At 34.7% G+C, this 23,268-nt stretch overlaps 1 protein-coding gene across 1 annotated transcript in view; it reads right to left on the reverse strand.

Annotated features, from left to right (window-relative positions):
* The window catches only part of LOC149806343 (uncharacterized), a 204,096-nt gene extending 186,610 nt beyond the window's left edge, over window positions 1-17,486 (reverse strand). The window contains exons 1-2 of the mRNA XM_089951805.1: window positions 17,142-17,486; window positions 6,549-6,695 (exon numbers count right to left, since the gene is read on the reverse strand). Coding sequence (XP_089807931.1) covers window positions 6,549-6,695; window positions 17,142-17,208 — 214 coding nt within the window. The 5' untranslated portion in view covers window positions 17,209-17,486. The remainder of the gene's footprint in view (window positions 1-6,548; window positions 6,696-17,141) is intronic.
* Between the last annotated feature and the right edge of the window lie 5,782 nt (window positions 17,487-23,268).

Here is a 23,268-nt window from a genome sequence, read left to right on the forward strand (position 1 = left end):
AACTTATAACTAGAAAAATAGGACCCTAAATAATTACTCAATAAGATGGAAAAAACACCAATTCCATCCAGGGCCAGCAGCACAATGCTGCAAAACAAACCAATCAAATTGCTGTCACCTATTAGCTAACATCTACCTCGATAAACTCTACCTCTCTCAAAAACAGCAAAGAGTTTTTTATTTCAAATTCCAAAAGACGGAAATTTAGAACAAATATCCTGGATCGGAAAAACCCTGCTAACCTGTGGCAAGACAACTCCGCCCGAGCCCGACCACTTTCACCCCTTACCACGGACAGACATCAAAACCCATACGTGCAGTGCACGCATCATAAATTAAAACGCGAACTAGATCGGGTCCAATCCCACTGGTCGCTCATCAATGCAAATGAATGACAGAGTGCGTGCTGGGTCCAATCCCACTCTTACAAACACAAACAAATAATAGGCCTTACAATCAGGTTGATATGTACACAAAAGTACTTCGACCTGACGGCCCAATCAAAAAGTGTTCTGTGAACACACAAATGCCTGGAGGAAGTGGCACCATTCCTTCCCCCAGGAGCAATCAAAAAGGTGCCTGTGGCACCACAAACCAGTGGTACATGCTCATTGCGAGCGCACACCACTATAATCCAACTCAACAACAACAACAACAGTCTAGCTACCCTTGTTGATTGATCAACACAGCCAGAAGAATGACTAGCAGAATAGTGAAACTGTTAGAACTCCAGATGCACCTGGAATATGCCAGGCGCATAGTAAACGAACTATCAGCGGAGGCTATAGTAGAAGAAGCAAGAGTAAAGAAGGAAGAGGAGGAGAGAAGAGAGAGGGAAGAAGAGGAAAAGAAAAGAGAAGAGAGGATGTCGTTCAATATTCCCGAGACAGAGGATTGGGGTGTTGAAGCGAATCATCCTCCCTCTGCGCTCCCCAGAAGAAAGGTGAAAGAAGACTGGGGAAGAAGATGCGTGTGTGGCGCCAGGCCAGGACGGTGCAACCATTAGATAGGTGCATCAGGAGTTCAAAAAACAGCCCTTTTCAGGGCTACCCAATACTCTAGAAAAGAAATAACGATCAATTTGCCAATGTGTATAGGTAGAGTAGTGTGTATATAAACACTAACTCTTTTTTAAGATAGTGTGAGGGTATGCGTTTGTGTGTTTGTGTGTTTGTGTTTGTAAGAGCTCAGGTATGTTTGTGTGAATAGTAGATTATGGGTTTCTTAGCGTATCTGAAGAGCATAGTTAGGGTTTTATTATATGAAACGAGAAAAGTAGGGGATGTTTTCCTTCACGTCCGCGCGTTGCTTGGTCATGATCGAGGTAAGATCAATTTTATGTTTTCAGGGATGTTTTCCTTCACGTACGCGCTTTCACTATAAAACTAACAGTGTTGGTCATGATCAATGAACTCAGCAAATACGTCAACACCAACCAAGTGGAACTTTCACAATTTGCTGATGATAGTGGTATCTGGAAAGCAGGCAACCCAAACAGCCAAGAAATTATCAAACAAATTCAACTCAACCTAGACAAGATAGGAACCTGGGCTGACAATTGGGGCTTCAAAATATCCAAAACCAAAACTGTAGGAATGCTTTTTTCCCCAACGAATAAGTGTAAAATAACATACCCTAAATTATATCTACAAAAAACACCAATAAACTTTGTCAAGAATACATACTTTCTAGGAATGTTGCTGGATGAACAATTAAACTGGCAATCTCATATTACCAACATCATACAGAGATGCAATAAAGATCTAAATCTACTTAAAAACATAAAGGGAACAACATGGGGAGCAGATCAACAAAGTATGTTAATGATATATAGGTCACTGATTAGATCCAAATTAGACTATGGCTGCCAGGTATATGCATCGGCAAGCACAAAACTACTTCACAAACTAAACAACATACAGTATAAAGCACTAAGGCTCTGCACAGGAACACTTCCAAACATTGCCCTAGAAGAACTACAAATCCTTACAGGGGATTTACCCCTATACCTAAGAAGGGAGGAACAAACCCTTAGGTATGCCACCAGGAACTCCATACACTCGGATAATAACCCCACCAAAAGTACAATCACCAAATGCCGACTAACATTTAGGCCAAAACTTGTCCCAAATCCACCGGCAGCCAATAAAGTACATACGCTCTGTACCGAAATAGGACAATGGGGACTACAAGCTGAACAACACCAATTAATAGACATAACACCATGGAAAAATACGACTCCAGACATCAACCTGACAGCACAAAAAATTGGATCCAAAAACGAAAACCCAATAGGACTCTTAGCAGAAATACAAAAGATCATAACGGAAGAGTACCCGACTCATGTTAAAATCTACACAGATGGCTCCAAATCGCAAGAGTTAAAAAGAACGGGAGCAGCTGTGGTTATCCCAGAATATAACATCGAAATAACTGAAAGACTCCCAGACGACTGCTCAATCTACACAGCTGAATTTTGGGCCATAAATGAGGCTCTAAACTGGATTACACTTTCAACCACAAAACAACACGTAATCATCACCGACTCCCTCAGTGTACTTAAATCACTAGAATCTGGTATTTCCAAACGTAGAGCAAATCTCATGGAAAAAGCGCTACAAACAATAAGGGAAATAGATACCAAACAACAGAAACTAACATTCCTGTGGGTACCCTCACACATTAACCTACCAGGAAATGATAAAGCAGACCTAAGTGCAAAATCCAGCCTCACAAAAAATACCTATCTGACCATGCAATATAGCGTTACAGAAATATATAGTCAAATAACTCAGAAAATCAACCATAAATGGCAACAAACATGGGACAACAGCATCAAGGGCAGACACCTATACCAATGGCAAAAAAAGGTGGAGAGACATATTACAATACCTAGAACACTGCAAAGCCCAGATATCAGAATCATAAATCGAATAAGGACCGCTAAAACCTTACTCAAGGGAAGCTTTGGAAGACATCTCAACAAAGGAATGGACAACCACACCCACTGTCCCCATTGCACCAGCACAGAGACCCTGGAACACGTTTTTAATCAGTGCACCTATTACCACTCGCACAGAATGGAATTTCAAAAACAACAAAAGAAAATCGGATCGCCCTACAAATATCCAGACTTCATAAATCCCAAAACAAACAGCAACAAAGACCTAACATACAAAAACATAATAACATACTTAAAACAAATAAACAAGTATGACAAGATATAACCCAATGAGTTGAAAGCATCAATTGCTAGCTGAAAAGCACACTCAAGGTTAAAAATACAAACAGGATAACACAAAATACAGGCTACCAAACACACATCAATAACGAGAACAAGTACCTTTGAGAAGTCCCCAGGACCTGATTACTCAGCAAAGGTGCCTCCATACTCGATATATAAAAAAGAAGAATAACTAACTTTACAAACAATACAAATCTTTACAAAAAAAATAAAAAATTATTAAATAAAATAAAATAACAATTTTAAAAATAAAAACTAAAAATAAAATAAAATAAACTAACGAAAAGGGAAAAAAAAAAAAAAAAAAAAAAAAACAACAACAAAAAAACTATCTTTAAGAAAATGGGGAAACAGGCACCTTTCATAAGTCCACCCGGACCTGAGTATTCAGCAAAGGTGCCTGCACCCATAAAATTATTAAAATACATGCATGTACCAATCTTCCCTTCTCTACCTTCCAACTTTGCATGTCTATATTCTGACTATAACATCTAAGGTCTGACAACAAGAACAGAATACATTAACTCCCTAAATTTAGATATATAAGGTGACATAAGCCCAGTCATCAGGACCCTCCGCACAAGGCGGAACTAAACTAAAGTCACAACAAAACTTATCATTAATAACACACTACACAGGGAGCACAGGACTTTTTCAGACCACGTGCTGACAATTTTAACTATTAAAAAAAAAATATTAAAAAAAATATTATTATTATATTAGAGTTTGAGGCACAATGATAATTAAGATAATGGTGTGTGGCAGTTAAGCAGAAGGGGAATCCAACAAGAAAAGACCAGCAACTCACAACAACGATGACAGAAAGAAGACACAGACATCGGTCAATTGCCTCAAAAGAAGCTCTCACATTGGCTATTAGAGGGCTCTTCAGACATACCAAATTTTTGTGGCCCTAATTCAATATGATCATTTTTGGACACCGCCATCAAAATTCAAAACTTAAAAATTACAATACAAGAACTGAAAGTAACGGGTGACAAACACCTAATTGATTGGCATAATTTATGTTTTTTTTTTATATACATACACAAAAGTACACTCTGTACATAAACAAAAGAAAAGAAAACTGCTATAGGTTAACATAAACAAATCTAACAACTATCAAAATCAGGATAATTACAGTGGCTAACACGACATTGATATATTTAACGTCCATTAGTACAACTGGACTCGATTTGAACAATAGGCTTTGGCGTTTCTAACAACATGGACCTGTGACGTCGGGCTCCTCCTGGACTCATGCCTTCCCTCCTTTGCCACGGACAGACATTTTAATTAAGTAATGCGGTCATCGCATATAAACACGGGGATGTAGTGGCACCATTCCTACAAACCCGATCAAATAAATAGCCTGGTCATCAGGCATTAACAAGACGCAAAAGTACTAGTACGTAAGCGTCTATAATTCAATATTCATTCATTCATTGGAGCCCATTCTACGGAATAAGCGAACAAGAAGATGCCAGCAGCTTCAGCTTTATACAACGATCTTATGGGAAGTTGGTATTGGATGGTGGATGGATTGAGTGTAGTAGAAAGGGTTGAACAGGAATGGAGGTATGCAGTGACAAAAGACTTCGTCTCAAGACAAGTAACCAGCCTCCACTTATCCGTAAATATTGTAAAAGAAATGATAGAGGATGAGGAGAAGAGAATCAGAGGTTTAATTAACCCACCGTATGTCAAAGTGGGTAAGTTAAAAGAAGCGATAGATCATGTGACGAGTGCAAGGTGCTTTCTAGAAGACATTGTAGAATGGACAGATTGGTGTTTCGCGAAGTGGGGGGTTAGAAAAACTTAAGAAAGCTGAAGAACTAATGAGGAATGTGCTGACCGAAGAGGTCAAGAAGATCAAAGAAAAGTGGTCCAAGGAAAGAAAAGAAGAAGAAAAAAGAAAAAAAGGGATGAATTCGAAAAACTGAACACAAACTGGATGAAAATCCAAGAGAAGTTCCGGGCCATGGGCCACCCGGACTGGTTGCCGGAAAAAGAAAAGAAAAAGAAGAAAGGAATGATGGACAAAATAAGAGGATGGTGGAAGAAGTTAAGAAGTTAAAAGAAGAAGAAGAAAAAACCCAAAGGCCCTTTTCAGGGCCAGCCATATTTCTCGAAAAGAGATAGCCTTTCCATTGCCTACCCCTTTTTAAAAAAAAATTTAAAAAAAAAAATCCCATGTTCCATTTCCCTTGACGCTATACAGTCCCACCCTGTTTAAATTCCCCTTGACGCTCAACAGTCCCACGATTTTTCTCCATGTTAATTTCCCTTGACGCTATATGTTCCCACGATTTTTCTCCATGTTAAATTTCCCTTGACGCTATATGTTCCCAAGGGTGTTTTTAATGATAAGTCCCATTGACGCTATACTATCCCTATTCACTACTAACCTACCATGAACAATTTTTTAGTCCTATCGCTACTATGTCTGCAGTGTTACAATTTATAGTGATGTCTAGCACTGGGGCGTCATGCCACAAACATATAGCATGATGTCACAGCCAGTCACATTATCCTGATACCAGGCTGATCAGTCCTAACATTAACCTCTTAATGCCGAGCGCCTATCGAGGCAGATTTAAGTACCATCAAAAGTTGCATCCCGTTTATTATCAGTAGTCAACGTTTTTGTTATTCCTGTGCCACCAGCATCATATTTTCAACAGAAACATCGCTGAATGTTTATTGTATCTAACTGCGATCAGTCTAATGGCTCATGTACATTTCATAACTTTTTTGAAGTTTATTACTATTGAATATGTGTGGTTTTGAGGAATATTTATAGAGTATATTTTATTCTGTCTTATTTTATACAATTTGTATGTTTCTGCTAGTTCGCGTATATAAGAGTATTTCATTTACTTCTACGCATTTTCGCTTTCATCATTTGCCTTTCCTGACTGGCATCTAATAATTAAACATCTTTGCAAAATTGTATTTTATTGCCGGTTCATCTACATATATGGACCAACATAATTCTGTTTGGTCCATGAACCACTGGTACTGGCTTTGGTGCCTGTTCACCTGGATGTAAACTAGGTTATTGACCTATGAGTAAACAAATATTCAATGATTAGTAAATTGTGCGTGTATGGCGAAGAACAAGCACATCCTGTGTTTGTGTATATACATACATACATACATACATACATACATACATACATACCTACATACATACATACGTACGTACGTACGTACGTACGTACATACGTGCGTGCGTGCGTCCATCTATTCATCGGTACATCAATTCATACTGAATTGACTTGCTGTAGTGCTCAATACGCACCTATGACGACCTGACACGTCGGACCGTCCCATTTAGATTCACAACCCGATGTACAGCCAGTAGTACACTCATTCGAATTGATACAGTGGCATGTAAGTTGGCATCTGGGTCCAAATCGTCGCTCTGAACACGTCACCTCTCCAGTTGCTACAATGGTATGTATGTAAACACTGCACGCACATATACAATAGAACTCATATAATAAGTAATATAGGCAGTAAATAATTAGCATCTGAGTACAGACTGATACAACTATCAGACAACGCTAATTTATATATAATTATTAACAACACAAATATAGAAAGTGCAATATTGTACGCAAAAGAGACGTCAGGATAAAACATAGATCTCAACTCATAGCCAATATAGTCTTAACTACAACTAGCTAAACTAAAATATATGACAAGAAAATCTGGAAAATAGAAACAAAAGAACTCTATAAAGAATCTGTATACACGCAAATGAAACGTATAGTTATATTACGGACAATATGACACAAATTGAGAGAAATGTTTCCACTACATTTTGCTTACACTTCAATCCAACATTATCTGTACCCATTTTTCTCTTCGAGCTTGACTTGAAAATTTTCGATAAAAACACTAAGGTTTCCTTGGAAGCAACTATTATAAATCACTAGGGTAGATCGTACCCCTTTCTCGTCCCAACCATGACCATCGTTAGTAAAAGCAATGCATACATCAAATACCAAACTATTGTTTGAATGCTCAAATCTAGTATTAGATAATGAAGTACATAAATCCCCAATCAACAAGATAGGTCTAAAATAATATAAGAGAATATGTAACAACTTAAATGGTAATTATATTACTGATTGGAGATATATTGCGGAAGAAAGATATTATTGATAATGGACCCATAGAATATAAAACCGTACGGACCTACACCAGATGTGGCATTAAGGATATATAAATGTAAATACAATTACTGATCTGGAGCAGTTCAGAACTGGAAAAAAACTGCATGGAAGAAATTGATAAAGTAATAAAATGCCGTTACATAAATAAAAATGGTATTGAATTATTTGTTTCCTACACAAAAGCTAGGCTAATAGACGAAATGGTAGCACGACTATTTAGAAGTATTAGATCTGATCTTTTATCTAATTTAGGTGTCCATGTACAAAATAGAACGAACATCACAACCTGTATCAAGACAACGTACCCAAGTTGTTTGAAGAATTAATAGAAAGTGATCGAGTAGGATGAAAATATCAGTAGGATTTAAAATAGATATTGCTTCTTCGAAAGATATTGACTAAATTATGTATATGCATACAAACATTACTTCCGCCTCTTTGGTTAGCTTTAGAGTAAGGTGATTGTATTGCATTTTGGTGTTTCCATTTTAGAAATTTGAATCATATTTTAATGTATCTCTTTGCAGTATAATGTTCTTCCCTAATCAGATAAATTGTTATTATTATTATTATTATTATTATTAAATAGATTATATTGTACAAATATTTAAATTATCTTTTAGAACCTTTGTATTGATCCACTAGTTATTTATTAAATTGTTGTGATAGTTGCTATTGGGTTTGAAATCAATCATCAGCTTTTCCGATCTTGCTTCATAATCTCTATTGTGACAGGAATCAAAATCTTCTTTGGAAACAGGATTCGCAAACTCTTGACCAAAGTTTTCTTTAGCCATTGTAACTATTTTAATGGATCCAAAAAGTAAAACAAAAACGAATCCGAGAAGGATAATAAGAAGAAAGTCAACTTATAATGAGAACATAACAAAGAACTACAATTATTACGTTAAATCGAACAAACAAAAACGTAACCCGCAAACACTCATCTGACAAAGCAATGGATAAAATGGATTCAAAACAAATCCAGCAATTATATAAAAGTACTGGCAACGTCAAATCAGCTTAAGTGTCAACGTCATTGCTAAATGTAGCAGTACTGTTGAGAAAAAGATAAAACGATTGCAAAAACCTAGGTAAATACGTGCAAAGTGCATTCTAACTTAGATTATCCTCCTTTACTGCCCAGTTATTTTTCTGTCACTTCCCAGCCCCTCAAGAGGACAGATTTTCTATCGCCATTATCATTTTTTATGTACTACAAAATGTATTATATATGCATTAAGCATAATATTGACTATCAGAGCTGGGTATCACGAAGACGTTTGTTCTGCGGTATTTCTAAACGTACCTCGATACGTACCACGGTATGCAGCAATTATATTAAGGATCAATAATTCAGTGTTCAGAGCGTGGGGCCTGATATTTTTTGTTTAATTTCCGTCTGTCAATAGCCGGAAAAATGTCTTGCTCTGATATTAATCAATTCTATCATATTACAGGCAGACGTTAGTTATATTGAGATAAAAGAAAAAATATATTTCAACTGAATATAAAATCAGTGTCCCCTCCCCCACCCAAAGCAAGTACATTGTAGAAAATGAATTTGCAATCTGCGTGTTAATTGCTGTATATGTCGTAATGTAACGGCTGCAAAAGCTGTAACTAAAGTGGGATGATTATTGTTGATGTTAGAGAGCCTAGAAGGTCAGTAAGCATAAAACACTCAACACAACGGACTAGATAATATTTAGCGGACTTGAGAGATTACGTAAAAGTCAGACCGACAATGTGCGCTCTGAAAAATCATAGGATGATTTGCAGACTTAAAAAGGAAAACATGTACCTAACACAATAACTTAGGCTAGCCTATAACTAAAACAGGACATTTGTTTTTATTCTGAATCCAAAATATTTCCAAACGTCGTATTGTGCCCGAATTATTTCACAACATTCCATATAGCCACCTGGTGTCAATTGTCAATCATTGATTAAAGGATCATAAACATAATCTTATTTGTAATATTCAGCCGAAATTACAGTAATAGCCGTTTTGTAAAAGAAAGATAATTTTAAAAAAATGTCATGAATAATGAAAATGTCATTAACGCTGTAAGAATATCACTATGAAATTCCTCTACATTCCTTACTCTCAGAAACTGCAGAAGTTCCGGTACAGTGCAAAAGTAACGTGGTACGTTACATTGGAAACAAATACCATGGTAAACCGGATTGCGTTAAGGTATGCAGAGAACTCGCCCCATGGAGAACTCGCCCTGGGAGAACTCGCCCCAACGTATTTGGAGAAGTCGCCCCAGCGTGATTGGAGAATTCGCCCCAATTGGTTGGTGAAGTCACCCCCAACACTTGTCACCCAGATAACCTCTTTATAACAGAATTAAATCATCTTTTACGTGATTCATATTTAGAGTTTTATATATACACAAAAGAGATATTAAATGGTAATCATAAAAAGTAGTATCATTGTAATATTTCTAAGGACGAAGTTAAGTCTTTATATAATCTAATGAATGAAGACAGTATAGTGATTAAAAAGGATGATAAGTCAAGTACTTTATTATTATGAATAAAGATGATTATGTTAAAGAAGTTGAACGTCAATTAAATGATTAAAAATACTACAAACATATTATCGCTGACCCGTCAATAGAAATTAAATAAAAAATGTCAACATTCATTAATGAGATCGCTAAAAATAATAATTCCGTATATGAGAAATTTATACTTTTCCTCTTAACATACGTACACCTCATTTCTACATATTACCCAAAACTCATAAAATAAAGTCATCTCAGGATGACTTAGGTTATTAGGTTGGAACCCTTTCATATATAAAACTGCAGACATCACATCATGCTTACACCCTCTCTATTTTTCTGAACAAAATGCATCTAATGATTTAAAGAGCAGAGCAAAAGGGACAGATAACACGTATTTTTCGTTAAGTACAGAAGCGGAGTTGATCAAATGGAAAAGTTGAAAAATTTAAAATTTTATAGATTTAATAAGTTTTTAAGTTGAAGAAAAACAACAAGAAATAAAGCCTTAACAACCATGTGGCGACATCTAAGAATTACTATATATGATCCGTGGGGCGACTTCTCCTGACACCTGGGATGAGTTTTTCCAGGGCGAGTTTTCCCAGGGCGAGTTCTCCATGGGGCGAGTTCTTCGCTATTCTTGCGTTAATACCACTCACTTCTACTGACTATGCGTTTTGCTTAACGTCCAATCCCTAAAGCTGTGTTATGTTCTGTAGTATGTTGGTTATGACTTAATTTATTGATTGTAACTGATATCTCTTTTGTATCATTCAATCTAATTCATTGATTGTAACTGATATCTATTTTGTATCATTCAATCTAATTCATTAATTGTAACTCATATCTAATTTTTATCATTCAATCTAATTCATTAATTGTAACTGATATCTAATTTGTATCATTCAATCTAATTCATTGATTGTAACTGATATCTGTTGTGTATCATTGAATCTAATTCATTTATTGTAACTGTGAGCTTTTTGTGTCATTCAGTCGAATTCATTAATTGTAACTGATATCTATTTTGCATCATTCAATCTAATTCATTAATTGTAACTGATATCTAATTTGTATCATTCAATCTAACTCATTAATTGTAACTGATATCTTTTTGTATCATTCAATCTAATTCATTGATTGTAACTGATATATATTGTGTATCATTCAATCTAATTCATTAATTGTAACTGTGACCTGTTTGTGTCATTCAGTCTAATTGATTAATTGTAACTGAGAGCTTTTTGTGTCATTCAGTTTAATTGATTAATTGTAACTGAGACATTTTTGTGTCATTCAGTCTAATTCATTAATTGTAACTGTGAGCTTTTTGTGTCATTCAGTCTAAAAGGTTCAAGGATAAGTGAGTGATTCAGCTGTAAGCAATAGTAGAAGACATCTGATTAAACATATGTGTTTCTTACAGTTGTGAGGATATTTCTAAGCTGAATAAACAAATAACATCTATATTCGTTAAATGGAAAGGACATGATGAATCTCTAGTTGGGACTAGAAGCAAATGTATTATTAGCGTAGACATCGATGTTTAAGTCCTAACTGCGCGCAGCCAAGACGTCCCGTCAAGTCCTTACTTCAGGTTATTATAGGACCGTAATTAGAAGTACTAATAAACATATGAAAAAATATATTAATGGAACGATACAGACATTATGTTTGTTTTGAAATTCAGTTTGTTCATAAGATGGGGCTCAGAAATACGACCTATAGTAGCTCTATAAATTGTGCAAACGTTGCTAAATCTTATACGTATTAATGGAGAATATGAGAAACGAAAACGAAAAACGAAAAACTTACATGTGAATGCGGACAATGAGTAAGAAGAGTAACAATGAGCTCAATGCTCGCTCATAAAGAAAGTAACATTCATCATAATTTTATAAATAGATAATAGCACCATAGAGAAGGAAACTTTTCCCCTAAATTGTTTTGCCGAATACTTGATTGAAAGATAACAGTGCTATATAAATGTAAGAGAATCTGCCAGATGCAGCAATATCAGAATCTGAAGGAATAGGCATCAACATTATAATTGATAAAATATTACTGTGAATGTAACCAGAAAAGTGTTTGATAAAATAGCATTTATATATATATATATATATATATATATATATATATATATATATATATATATATATATATATATATATATATATATATATATATATATATATATATATATATATATATATATAAAGTGGAATTGCTACAATAGCACGAGTCGCTAATGGAACTAGAAATATGTTGCTAGAATAATATCACAAAATTTGTCTTATGTAGAAGCATGAACATATTAAATACGTTTTTTACAGCATATTTTAAAAATCAGTGGCATTCTTTGTACTCCAAAGAAAAAGGTACTTAAAGGATTTGTATAAGAAACTGAAACTAAACAAAATTATTACTTGCAAGATACAAGATTCGTTTAATGTACGTTGAAGTGAATGTAAATTGGTGCCTGTACAAATTGAATGTCAACTTCAAACTTTGAGTGCTTTCTAGTAAAGAACTGGAATCATACTTAATTAAAGTTTTACCAAAAAATGTATATAATTGGGCTCTGTCCAGATTGATTTAACTGATATGCTCGGTAAAATAAATCTCATTGGCAAATTACTTAATGTAACGTAAGGAGACTGGAATTGTAAAACAAAATTGAGACATAATGAACAAAAAAGATGGTAAACATGCCGTGAGCTAAAACCAAAGTACTAAAATAAAAATTAAAAAAAAAATGTTTCCATGATTAAACAAAATATCGAACTCGTCATATTAACATATTAAGTCTAGTAGGTATAGATTTAATGGATTTGATACAAATACGTAACACCTCGTGATAATCCATGTTGTCTTTATTTAGTCATAACCCCGCATACACATCCTCTGTTTAAGCAAACAAAATGTAATTTCTAGAAATATTAACATCGGTTTGATAAATACTAAATAAGTATATAAAATATAAATGAATTTAGGAATCAATTTATCTATTACTGCCTATAAACCAGTTGACAAAGGTATAGGATCAGTTATAATAGCACAAATAGAAGCATCCTAATTACATCTGATAATGTAATTTTGATTTTTGTGTAATAAAGAATTTATCAAGGTTGGTTTCATCTCAACAAAGCAAACGAACTGGAAAATAATACTTTTGGAAAATGTGTTTGACATTTTTGTTTTTGTATTTTGAATTACAATTTACGATTATGAAACAAAATAAAATCACACAGTAGACATAATCGCCAGAAATGGTAGTTTATTAAATTGCAAAAGCTAAAAATATGAAGTAACGGTGTTTTTTGCTCTATTTTGAAAGCATTATTAGGCCGATAAATAAATGAAAAATGACTTGAATACATAACACAAAAACAAGAGTAAAACACATGCCATCAGGCAATATCCTCTACATTGTATCCATTCAAAGGAATTAAAGACTAATTTGCAGAGGAGAAGACTTCAGAGCTAAATTTTACGAACATTACAGCCATTTTCAGAAACTGCTTATGAGGAACTAAGACAGAGACCCTGTGCGAGAATGATAATTGTTGACGACGACCAAGACCATTATAATTCAGCCAACATATTTGTGCTAAGGCCAGGAAGCCAACTTTGAATAAGAACAAAACAAAATCAATCCTGAACAATTAACTGGGAAATATAGACGTCCTGCATATCTCGGATGTAATTTAAATTATTAAGCTTCCAAAATGAATATATCTTTTATCATTTATTTTGATGCGATTCTCATCATATTATCAAAGCTTTAGAAAGCAAAGATTCTAATAACAATTAACTACTACCAAATAATGACGATAAATATCCGTTTACAAATGGTTTTATGCTTGACAGATTTGAAAGTGACTGAAATGAGATTCTCATAAAAAAGCAATACAGTTCTTGATATTTATTAGTTTATTAACCAATCTCTTGGTTAGCATGCTAACATTTGTAAAACGAAATTGCTAAGTTCATAGAAACAATAAAAATATAACGAAATGACACCTATATTTTTAAGGAAACAAAAATTGATATAAATACAAGGATTCACTTGAAATATTAATGGAATCGAATTGCACCCAATAGAGACATTATATTCACTCCTAACCGAACCAGGATTAAGCTCGGTGAAAAAGTGAAACGATAACCCCAAAATTAAAATAAATATCCAAAATAAAGACTGTAATTGGAGGAAGAAAATGTGGATAGCCGTGTCTTACATGTAAGATGGTGCTACAGTATTCTAAAAGAAAAGTTGCAGATAGATAATTATCCGTGCACTTTGGAATTATGTCGTCCCGTCCGTCTGTCCATTGGTTCGTTCGCAAATAACGTTGTGCAGTTCCTCCTACACCGTTGGAATTTTGGAGATAGTGATTTGAAACTGGGATACAAATGGAGTGGTCTGTACACGTGGAGAGGTGTTTAACATTTTGAGATGACTTCTGGGTCGGGTCTATGGATGGGGTGTGAATAAGGTTTTCTAACATCACAAAAGAGTTCTGAAAGTTGTTATTCCATAATGAAAGCTAGGTAGATAACACATATAAAGGGTTGTATGATTATAAACCCTAGGTCTTGACCTAGGAGTGGGGAAATGATGACAATAGGTCAAGGTTTGGAACCCGTTAAACTCCATACCTTATAACTATTTCTAGGTTTAAGGAGCCTGTAGAGAAATAGGTCCTACATACAGTACAGACCCTTGGTTATGCCCATGTTGTAGGGAACTTGTCCCTGGATCCCCACCCTTTAATCGTGTATATACTTAACGGAAATGAAGAGATACATTCACATGTGATGCCATAAATTTGCATGTGCATCCAGCACAAGCACTAGGTAGTATCTCTTTGGGGTAGAAGACTTGCTCTTCGATCATAACTTGGAAATTATAGAGGCCCTCACTATAGGCCCATATACAGGTTTAAAGACGATAAGAAGGCAAAATAAGACGTACGTGCATTATAGATCCCGAGTAATAATTCTTGAGTAAGGAACTTGCCCCTGAGTCATATCTCTAAAACATTTATTATTCCATCATTATAACGTGTATACGCGTGGTCTACACGAAGAGACAAGCGGGCCAAACCGATAGTGGTATAGCTTGAAAGCTCTACGGCATTCTCATCCATGTCAATTACCTAAGAAAGCTCAAAATCGTCGTACCTGTTGGATGTTACTCGTCTTCAGGCCCATCCCAGTAAACGATATTGTTTTTATATGGATAAAAGAGTGCCTAGACAGAAATAAAACAATATTCAACGACCCTTATGGATAACAAATGCAAACATGCCTTACTAATTCACATATTGGGTCAATATTCAAAATGAATGACAAAACTTGTGAAGGACAGCAATGAGTACTCATCCCAGTGTTCTAACGTTAGTTCTACCTCCTGGCTAGCTTTCTAGCCCACGTGTAACTACCCGCGCGAATGATATATTTTCCACCAAGAATTTTAAGACAACAAATAGAAAAATGACGTAGTCTTGAGTATTTCTAAATCATGCAAGCCCAACGTCCAGGGTATGTATAAATCTCACCCAGGCGTTCGTTCCTTAAAGACCTAAATTGCCCATGTGGTCTGTTAACTCATAAAGATGGTGCATAAATAATATCCAGGGCCATTAGATCTATTACAGAGGCAAGTGCTTCTTGAAATGCTGTTTTCCACTGGCCTATGTGTGAGAGAAATATATCCGAAACACCCGTCTTACAGGATGTTTTAGGTAGTATTTTGTTCCCTTAAAATCTTAAGAATTATTGGAATGTGCGCAAAATAATTCTTTCTCGAGCTCAGTCTTAACTTTAACCGTAACGATTTGCAGTGCGGAAAGCCTCTTCGAATCTATGAACAAACACAAATATAGGGAAGTCATAAAAGGGCAATACATTACTAAATTAATTGATAGTTTTCATTCGTAACATTATTCTTTTGTTGCTGAGAAATGTATAAGAAAAGTATATTCGGGTAGTGTATTTACTTTTTCATCTTATATTTAGTATATTACCATCTTTTTAATCCAAACCTGTTTTGACATGGGTTGCTAATATATAAAAGTTGTCTGCAATGACCTATGCAAAAAGATAGTGAAGTTGCTAACAAACGATACAGATTCTAACTTCATATTGCATATAAATAAGTCTTTTTTCCAATGTTATCCAATAATTTTCGGTAAAACCTAAACAAAGACAAACGCGAACTTGACACGAGAGGTCGAAATTGCCATTGGCATATCCCAGTCCATGTGCGTTTCAAGCAAATGGAACAAAATAATTTTATTTTATACCAATGAAATTATTGTTTATTTTCCATTCAAATAGGAACTATACGCAGAACTATACGCAGACTATCCCTTAAACGACATACATGCATACCGTTCTGACCGTTCGATAAGTATCGTCCCTTCTGTTGCCAAAGCTATCAAGTGAGAAAAGGTTTCGTAATCAAATGTTACGAAGATATGCCTATTATATACATGAGAGACAAGCAACCGAATCATAGAAGAGAGGGTAAAACAAAGAAATGAAATGGAAAGAAAAAGAACAGTAAATATGAGAAAGAAAAGCAGAGTTAGTTTCAATTATGGAAAACATGACATATACTGAGCGTAATGTGCAATATTTCAAAACTGAACTGAGATCAAGATACAACAGGTCATTCACAGTAAAAACAAAATATCACAAGAATAAATAATAGGGTAGAAAAGAATCAAAAGCAAAGCTTATTTTTTTTTAAAGATTTTGCGAGCAGGTATGAATATAGGGAAATATTTGTACTTCGCAAAAACAAATTAAAATTTACAAGTTATGCATGTTTCCACATAAATCTCCTGTACACATACTTGTAAAGCCTACTGATCAAAATATGACATTCTACATGTTTTGCTAAACATTTAATATATATATATATATATATATATATATATATATATATATATATATATATATATATATATATATATATATATAAGATTCTCAAAATATAAAAATATTACAAGTAACACCCAGTGTGTACAAATCTCTTGTTAACCGATTAACTAAAAACTGAAATTTTCTTCAGTTATAAAAATAAGAAATTGAGTAAAACAGAGAAACTTCTTTGTTAAAGGAAAAGAATTTAATTTTCTGGAAGAAAAAAAAGGATAGTTCATTGGCTATTGACGAATTCCCTACCTAGAACTGGTCCTGATGAAAGGAACAATAGGTTCACACCAAAGACGTACAGCATCATCATATTCATTGCTTCCTTGCTAACATTACCTCGAAATACAACTAAAGCTGGTCAAATGTTCGTGAAGCTGATGTGGAAAATTGAGCTGGCACATATCGTTCCGTGTCCTCGTGTACTAAAACATTTGCTTAAAGTACGTGTGGTGATCCTTTCCCTAGCATTGAAAATGCCAGCACACTTAGGTGGCCTGTTATAAATACAGCAACGCTAATGAAACCATCGTCAATACCTACCGTGAATTCTATATGTTCACGAAGTTGAATCTGATTGTTTGAAATTAATTATAAAATCTAGTTAATGCCAGCTTTGTTGTTCTTTTAATATGAATTAATATAAAAAAAACTTCGCGATTTTTCAGTTTTGTTCCGATGGCTCGAGCTTCTAAGATTTCACACATTTGAACGGAATCATAGTAAAAGAGAACACTGAACAATGTTGACGTATCCATGTCAGAGTAAACATTTGCATCTCTTGCGTAGGATTCTTACTTTTCATATTGCTACAATGTTGAGTACTACTAGGAACTATGTACCAGGCTAAAATAGACTGCCTATACGATTTTTGTAAACATATGTAATAGTTAAAGCTTTTCGACAGTAACATATATCCGTCTGGTCAGTCTATACAAGATAGTACATCAACGATACCTATCTCCCTGTTCGCTCTGGAGTGTCCATTAAATCGTAAGTAGTTTCACTGAAACATTTTTTTTTAAAATTCTCGTCAGCTTCCTACTGTAATACCTACTTCATCCTCAATTTCTCTTTCAAAGCCGTTTTAATAAAACGTCCAATACACTAAAGATGTCTTCAACGGAAATTATACACACGTACTTATTCTTTCTACGTGTCATTAAATATATATGGTCCAACACTGTCGTCCAATCCAAAAAGCGAATTTTCCCAAAATTCTTGTTTTCAAAACAAAGACAACTATTTCTGAGAAGAGGAAGATGTAGTCAATACAACGTTCTATACCAGTCATATGATGAGGATAAATCCTGTTTACAAGAAATTAAGGTTCTTGAACGTCAACAAGTCGCTACAGGAAAATGCAGTTATGGCTACGCTGGCTGTCGTACCATTCAACACATTCTCAACATGATTCTTTCAAATGAACAGTACGGCAGCTTTCATAAGATGAGTGTCAGAGGATGTGACTCCTTAAGTCCACTGAGTTTGTCAAGCTGAGCGTAAGGTGACAAAGGTTAACCTGTTTCCGATAGGTATTTGTTCATATTGTGGATTGTATACCAATGACAATTCCGAAATTTTTCTACCATGTACACAATAAATTGTACAAGAGCGATATCTAAATATACAACATATTATTATTCATTTTCATTTTTAAGTAATAAAAATGTGCATCAAGCTATCAATCGATGTAAACTATTATATTACATAATGTATACTGCAGTCTTAGTTAATACATACCTCAGTATTATATAGCATAGACCCTGGCACTAATTTAAATCTCAGCATTATTTACGATCCGCCGTGCTATTAATTCACACACACACACACACACACACATCTATCTATAGCTCTGTCTTTCTTCAAACTCACGTATTTTGACTGCAAGAACAAACTTAAAGACCTAATAATGTTTCCTACCTTAAATATTTTCAGCATGTTTTTATGTTATTTAATTTAATGGTGTTTGATGTTGTAATCGTAACATTATATATGTTTCTTTATGTTATAGGCGTTGTCTAATGTTGTAAGGCGCTTAGAGATTCTAAAGATTAGGCGCTATACAAAGTCCTCATTATTATTATCTCTCTCTCTCTCTCTCTCTCTCTCTCTCTCTCTCTATATATATATATATATATATATATATATATATATATATATATATATATATATATATATATATATATATATATATATATATATATATCAGTACTAAATAAAATATACTGCAGAATGAATAATTGTATACTTCGGCATAAAATAATATGTACCGCGATATTAAATAATACGAGCATTTATATAAATGAAGGACAAGTGTTTATATAATCAATGATACAAAGATGGAATATCCTGTCGACACAATACGGTAAATTTGTATACTGAAACACCTTTAATGCTTTATTGTTGTTTCTTAAACCTAATATCTTGTTATAAAAATAGATTAATTTTAATTGATATGAAAATGTCCAAAGGGCGCATCTCTCTCTCTCTCTCTGTACCATCGTAGCAAAATACGGTTAAAACTCCATGAAAAGACGAAAATAGAGGAGTCTTGCTTGTGTCATATGACGATATATCTGGACATATCAGTGATAGCAGAAATTCAAGTCAAACAGAGAGAGAGAGAGAGAGAGAGAGAGAGAGAGAGACTTAATACATTAAAATATTTTAATTACCTCTTGTTAGTTCATTATTTCGCTCAGTTTCTATGCCCAACCGATTTCCATGCGCCGGTACGTGAGTGACTAAGCATTCAGTGTTCAAGAAGCAAACCATGTATTTGTAGTGCTTCTTTTTCTTCATTAAAAATATAATTCATGTTTAAATCATATCTGTGTCTTATATTGATTTAATCAATGTGATTAACAAAAAACTCAAAATAGAAAACAATCAACGTATCAATTTGCAAACGTGATTGTAAATAACCACAAAAGGCACAGAACTACAATTGTGTAGCGGACACACTCGACAGGCAGGTGAGGAGTTCATTCACTCGGTCAATATACAGTTGCCTGTAGCCAGTTTCAAATCCGTTCAAAGGGCACATATATGTATTTGTATGTGGTATAAATGAAATACATGTATATTATCTACGCTATATCAAAATGTACTACTCGAATAAAACTTTCATTACCAGGACACTTGGCAAGTCTCGTTTCCTTTTAATGAAAAACCGAAATGTGTAACTTATTGTTGTCTATATTATTAACACAGCAGAAAGCACGCATTTAAATGTCCATAAGTGTGAGTCAAGACTAGTATACTGACGGTAAACATCGCATTCATGTAAAAACCTTGTCATGTTTACTTTAACCTTAATTCCTTCCAGTACAGTTTTAAAAACTGCAGCTCCAAACCCTAAGGAGCTCATTCTTGATATGTCTCAACTTACGTAATACTTTTAATAAATAAGTAAATATATTAATTTATGTTTAAAAAATCAGTGAATTTGAGAGCGACAGGTAAGTGAGAATTATCCCAAAGCAATTTTCAAAGAGACGGGGCCGTATCCAATCGGAACCGAGAGATTCAAATCTCTCAATAAGCAATTTGTTCCGACTAAGCCCAATTGTCCGATTAGTGCATGTTTGGACGTTGGCAAGAGTAGATCATAGATAATTCTAGAGACGCCGAAGTTCTGCGATCTGTCACAAAGCGGGAAAGGACTTTCAGGGAAATTCTAAGTTGGAATGTGAAAGAATGGTTCTTGAGGAAAAAATCTCGCCTGAATTCGTATCTTTTTCATCTCTTTTTTACCGCTTGCAAGACTGATACGTTATCATGTACACTGGATTTTTTGGAATTGGATTTTTTTTTTAACGTAGCTTTAACAATTTTTCAGTCATATCGCTACGATGTCTGCAGTGTGACAGTTTATAGTGATGTCTAGCACTGGGGCATCATGCCGCAGACATTTAGCATGATGTCCCACCCAGTCACATTATCCTGACACCAGGCCGACCAGTCCTAACACTAACCTCTTAATGCTGAGCGCCAAGCGAGGCAGCTGTTAGTACCATTTTTGTAAGTCTTTGGTATGACTCGACCGGGGATCGAACCCACGACCTCCCGCATCCGAGGCGGACGCTCTAACCACTAGGCCACCGGAGCGGTTCATGTACACTGTATTTATTAGAAATGCAATCTGCAATCTATAGCTGAATTATTAACATGCAAAATTAAATTATGTAGAATGTTGTATTATGTAATTTATTATGTTGCATCGTAATGCAGAACTTAATATAGTAGTGAATTGTGTAAGAACTTAAATGTGCTTGTGTGTGTATGTGTGTGTGTGTGTATATATATATATATATATATATATATATATATATATATATATATATATATATATATATATATATATACACTGCAGTTCCAAACCCTTGGAACTCATATATCTCAGATGTCGTTGATATTGTTATAGCACAATTTTTTTAGTACCAAGCAAGTATGGAATATTTAGATGCGAGTGCGTGAGTTGACCAGATAATTTGTTCGCCATTATTCTGATGAAAGCTCTGTGAGAGTGTGGTTAATTCTCCAGAATTTAGAACAAGGAGACCAGATTATGCGTCCCTTCTAATTCCACGGGAAGCTTTCTGTGTTGGAGCGAGAGGCAACACCAGAGAATCGGAGAGACGGAAGTCATGTTGAGAACACGTGTACGGTCTATTTTGACGTAAGCAGTTTGGGTGGAGATGTAATACAGGAAGAGTGGAAGAGAGTTCGTTAAGTGCAAGGAAAGCACGGAGTCGAGTGTACTGGAAGTACCAAAGAAGAGAAACAAGAGGTGGACAGATGAGTAACAGAATCGACACCGAGGGGAAACACACTCTCTTAAGACTTTAATTTCATATGAGTAATTGGCAAGTGTGAAAAGGTCATTGTTTGCATTGGTCGGAAGAATTACGGTTGAGGAATTGTCGATGAAATAGTGGAATACATTGATATATATTAAATTGTTATACCTTTTGAGCATTTTATACACCTAATCCGTCGTCATTAGTGACTGGGGGCTCGGAGCTAGGTAAATTTGTAATAGTCGACTTTCTACGGTGTTAAAAATAATAATGTCTGAGGCCCGTGATATAGTGTGTGTGTGTGTGTGTGTGTGTGTGTGTGTGTGTGTGTGTTATATCAGTGACAGTATTCAAGATTTAGTAGAATATTTCATATTGCATACAAAATAAACCGTACAGTGGTATATATAATTTAAAACCATAGTAATAAATTTCCCAAGAATACAAAGTGAAAATGGGAAAAAAGAACTTACGGTAGTGCGAATTAAATCCCAAAATAATCCAACAATTACAGACACAAGTTCTAATAATTTAAAGTTCTGAATACAACTCAGTACAAGTCCATAATAAATCCGAGCACTGAAGTCGATGACGTGTCTGTGATATCTTGTAGAGTGTTGATGTATCAGCAGTCTCTTGTTGAATCACAGAAATATAATTCCAGGTTTGAATGCAGTGTAAATTCCAGTGAATGTCTTGATCTAAGAATTTTATCAGAGCAATTTGTATTTCCAGAGGAAATAATCACTTGAATTCATTAATTTTAAGAAAAAGATATATATATATATATATATATATATATATATATATATATATATATATATATATATATATATATATATATATATATATATATATATATATAAACTAGGTGAGTTCCACTGACCCAGTATGGTGTACTGATGCATGTACAACGTAGGATAGGACTGATATTCCGAGGAACCCAACACGCTATCCTTAGCACCCTAAGACAAAAAAGGCGGAAATCCCCACCAAGCAGGGTATTTGTGCAAGAGGAATTGTAAGTTTTTCCCTGGTATACGGAGCTACCATCAATAGTTTTATTGCTGCCCAGTCGTGTTGTGCCCTTGTTCATTAATAGCGACACCATCAGGGAAAATCAATTGGTTACAAACTCACCTTTGTGCAACAGTATACAACTATGCGAGCTTTTTGATCAGATCGGAATTGTTAGTGCGTGAATTTATGTTTTTTTTTGGGGGGGACACCAGACAGATCCCCTCCCCCCATTTTCGACAAAAAAATATAAGTTTTTTTATGTGTATTTGTATCCCCAGCAGGTGTGAAAGTTTGTTTTCTTTTATAAAAAGAATTTAATTCAAAATTTGTTTATTTAGAAATTTTGAGTGGGGTATGTTTGTTCCCTAGTGTTATCTAAGGGGTGGTTCCTCCGACATAGGTTTTGTTCCTAATCGGAAAACTCTTTTCCCCATTTTTATCTTTTTCTCAGTGATCTTTGCCAGAGGTCGCCTATGTCTTGTGTGTATAAAAATGTGTTTTGTTATATTGTATAGTTTGCTATAAATTCTGTGCTAGGACGGCAGTGTATCGTA

Source organism: Sinohyriopsis cumingii, chromosome 1 (assembly GCF_028554795.1).
Source record: "Sinohyriopsis cumingii isolate HCF-2022 chromosome 1, ASM2855479v2, whole genome shotgun sequence".
Taxonomy (NCBI): Eukaryota; Metazoa; Mollusca; class Bivalvia; order Unionida; family Unionidae; genus Sinohyriopsis; species Sinohyriopsis cumingii.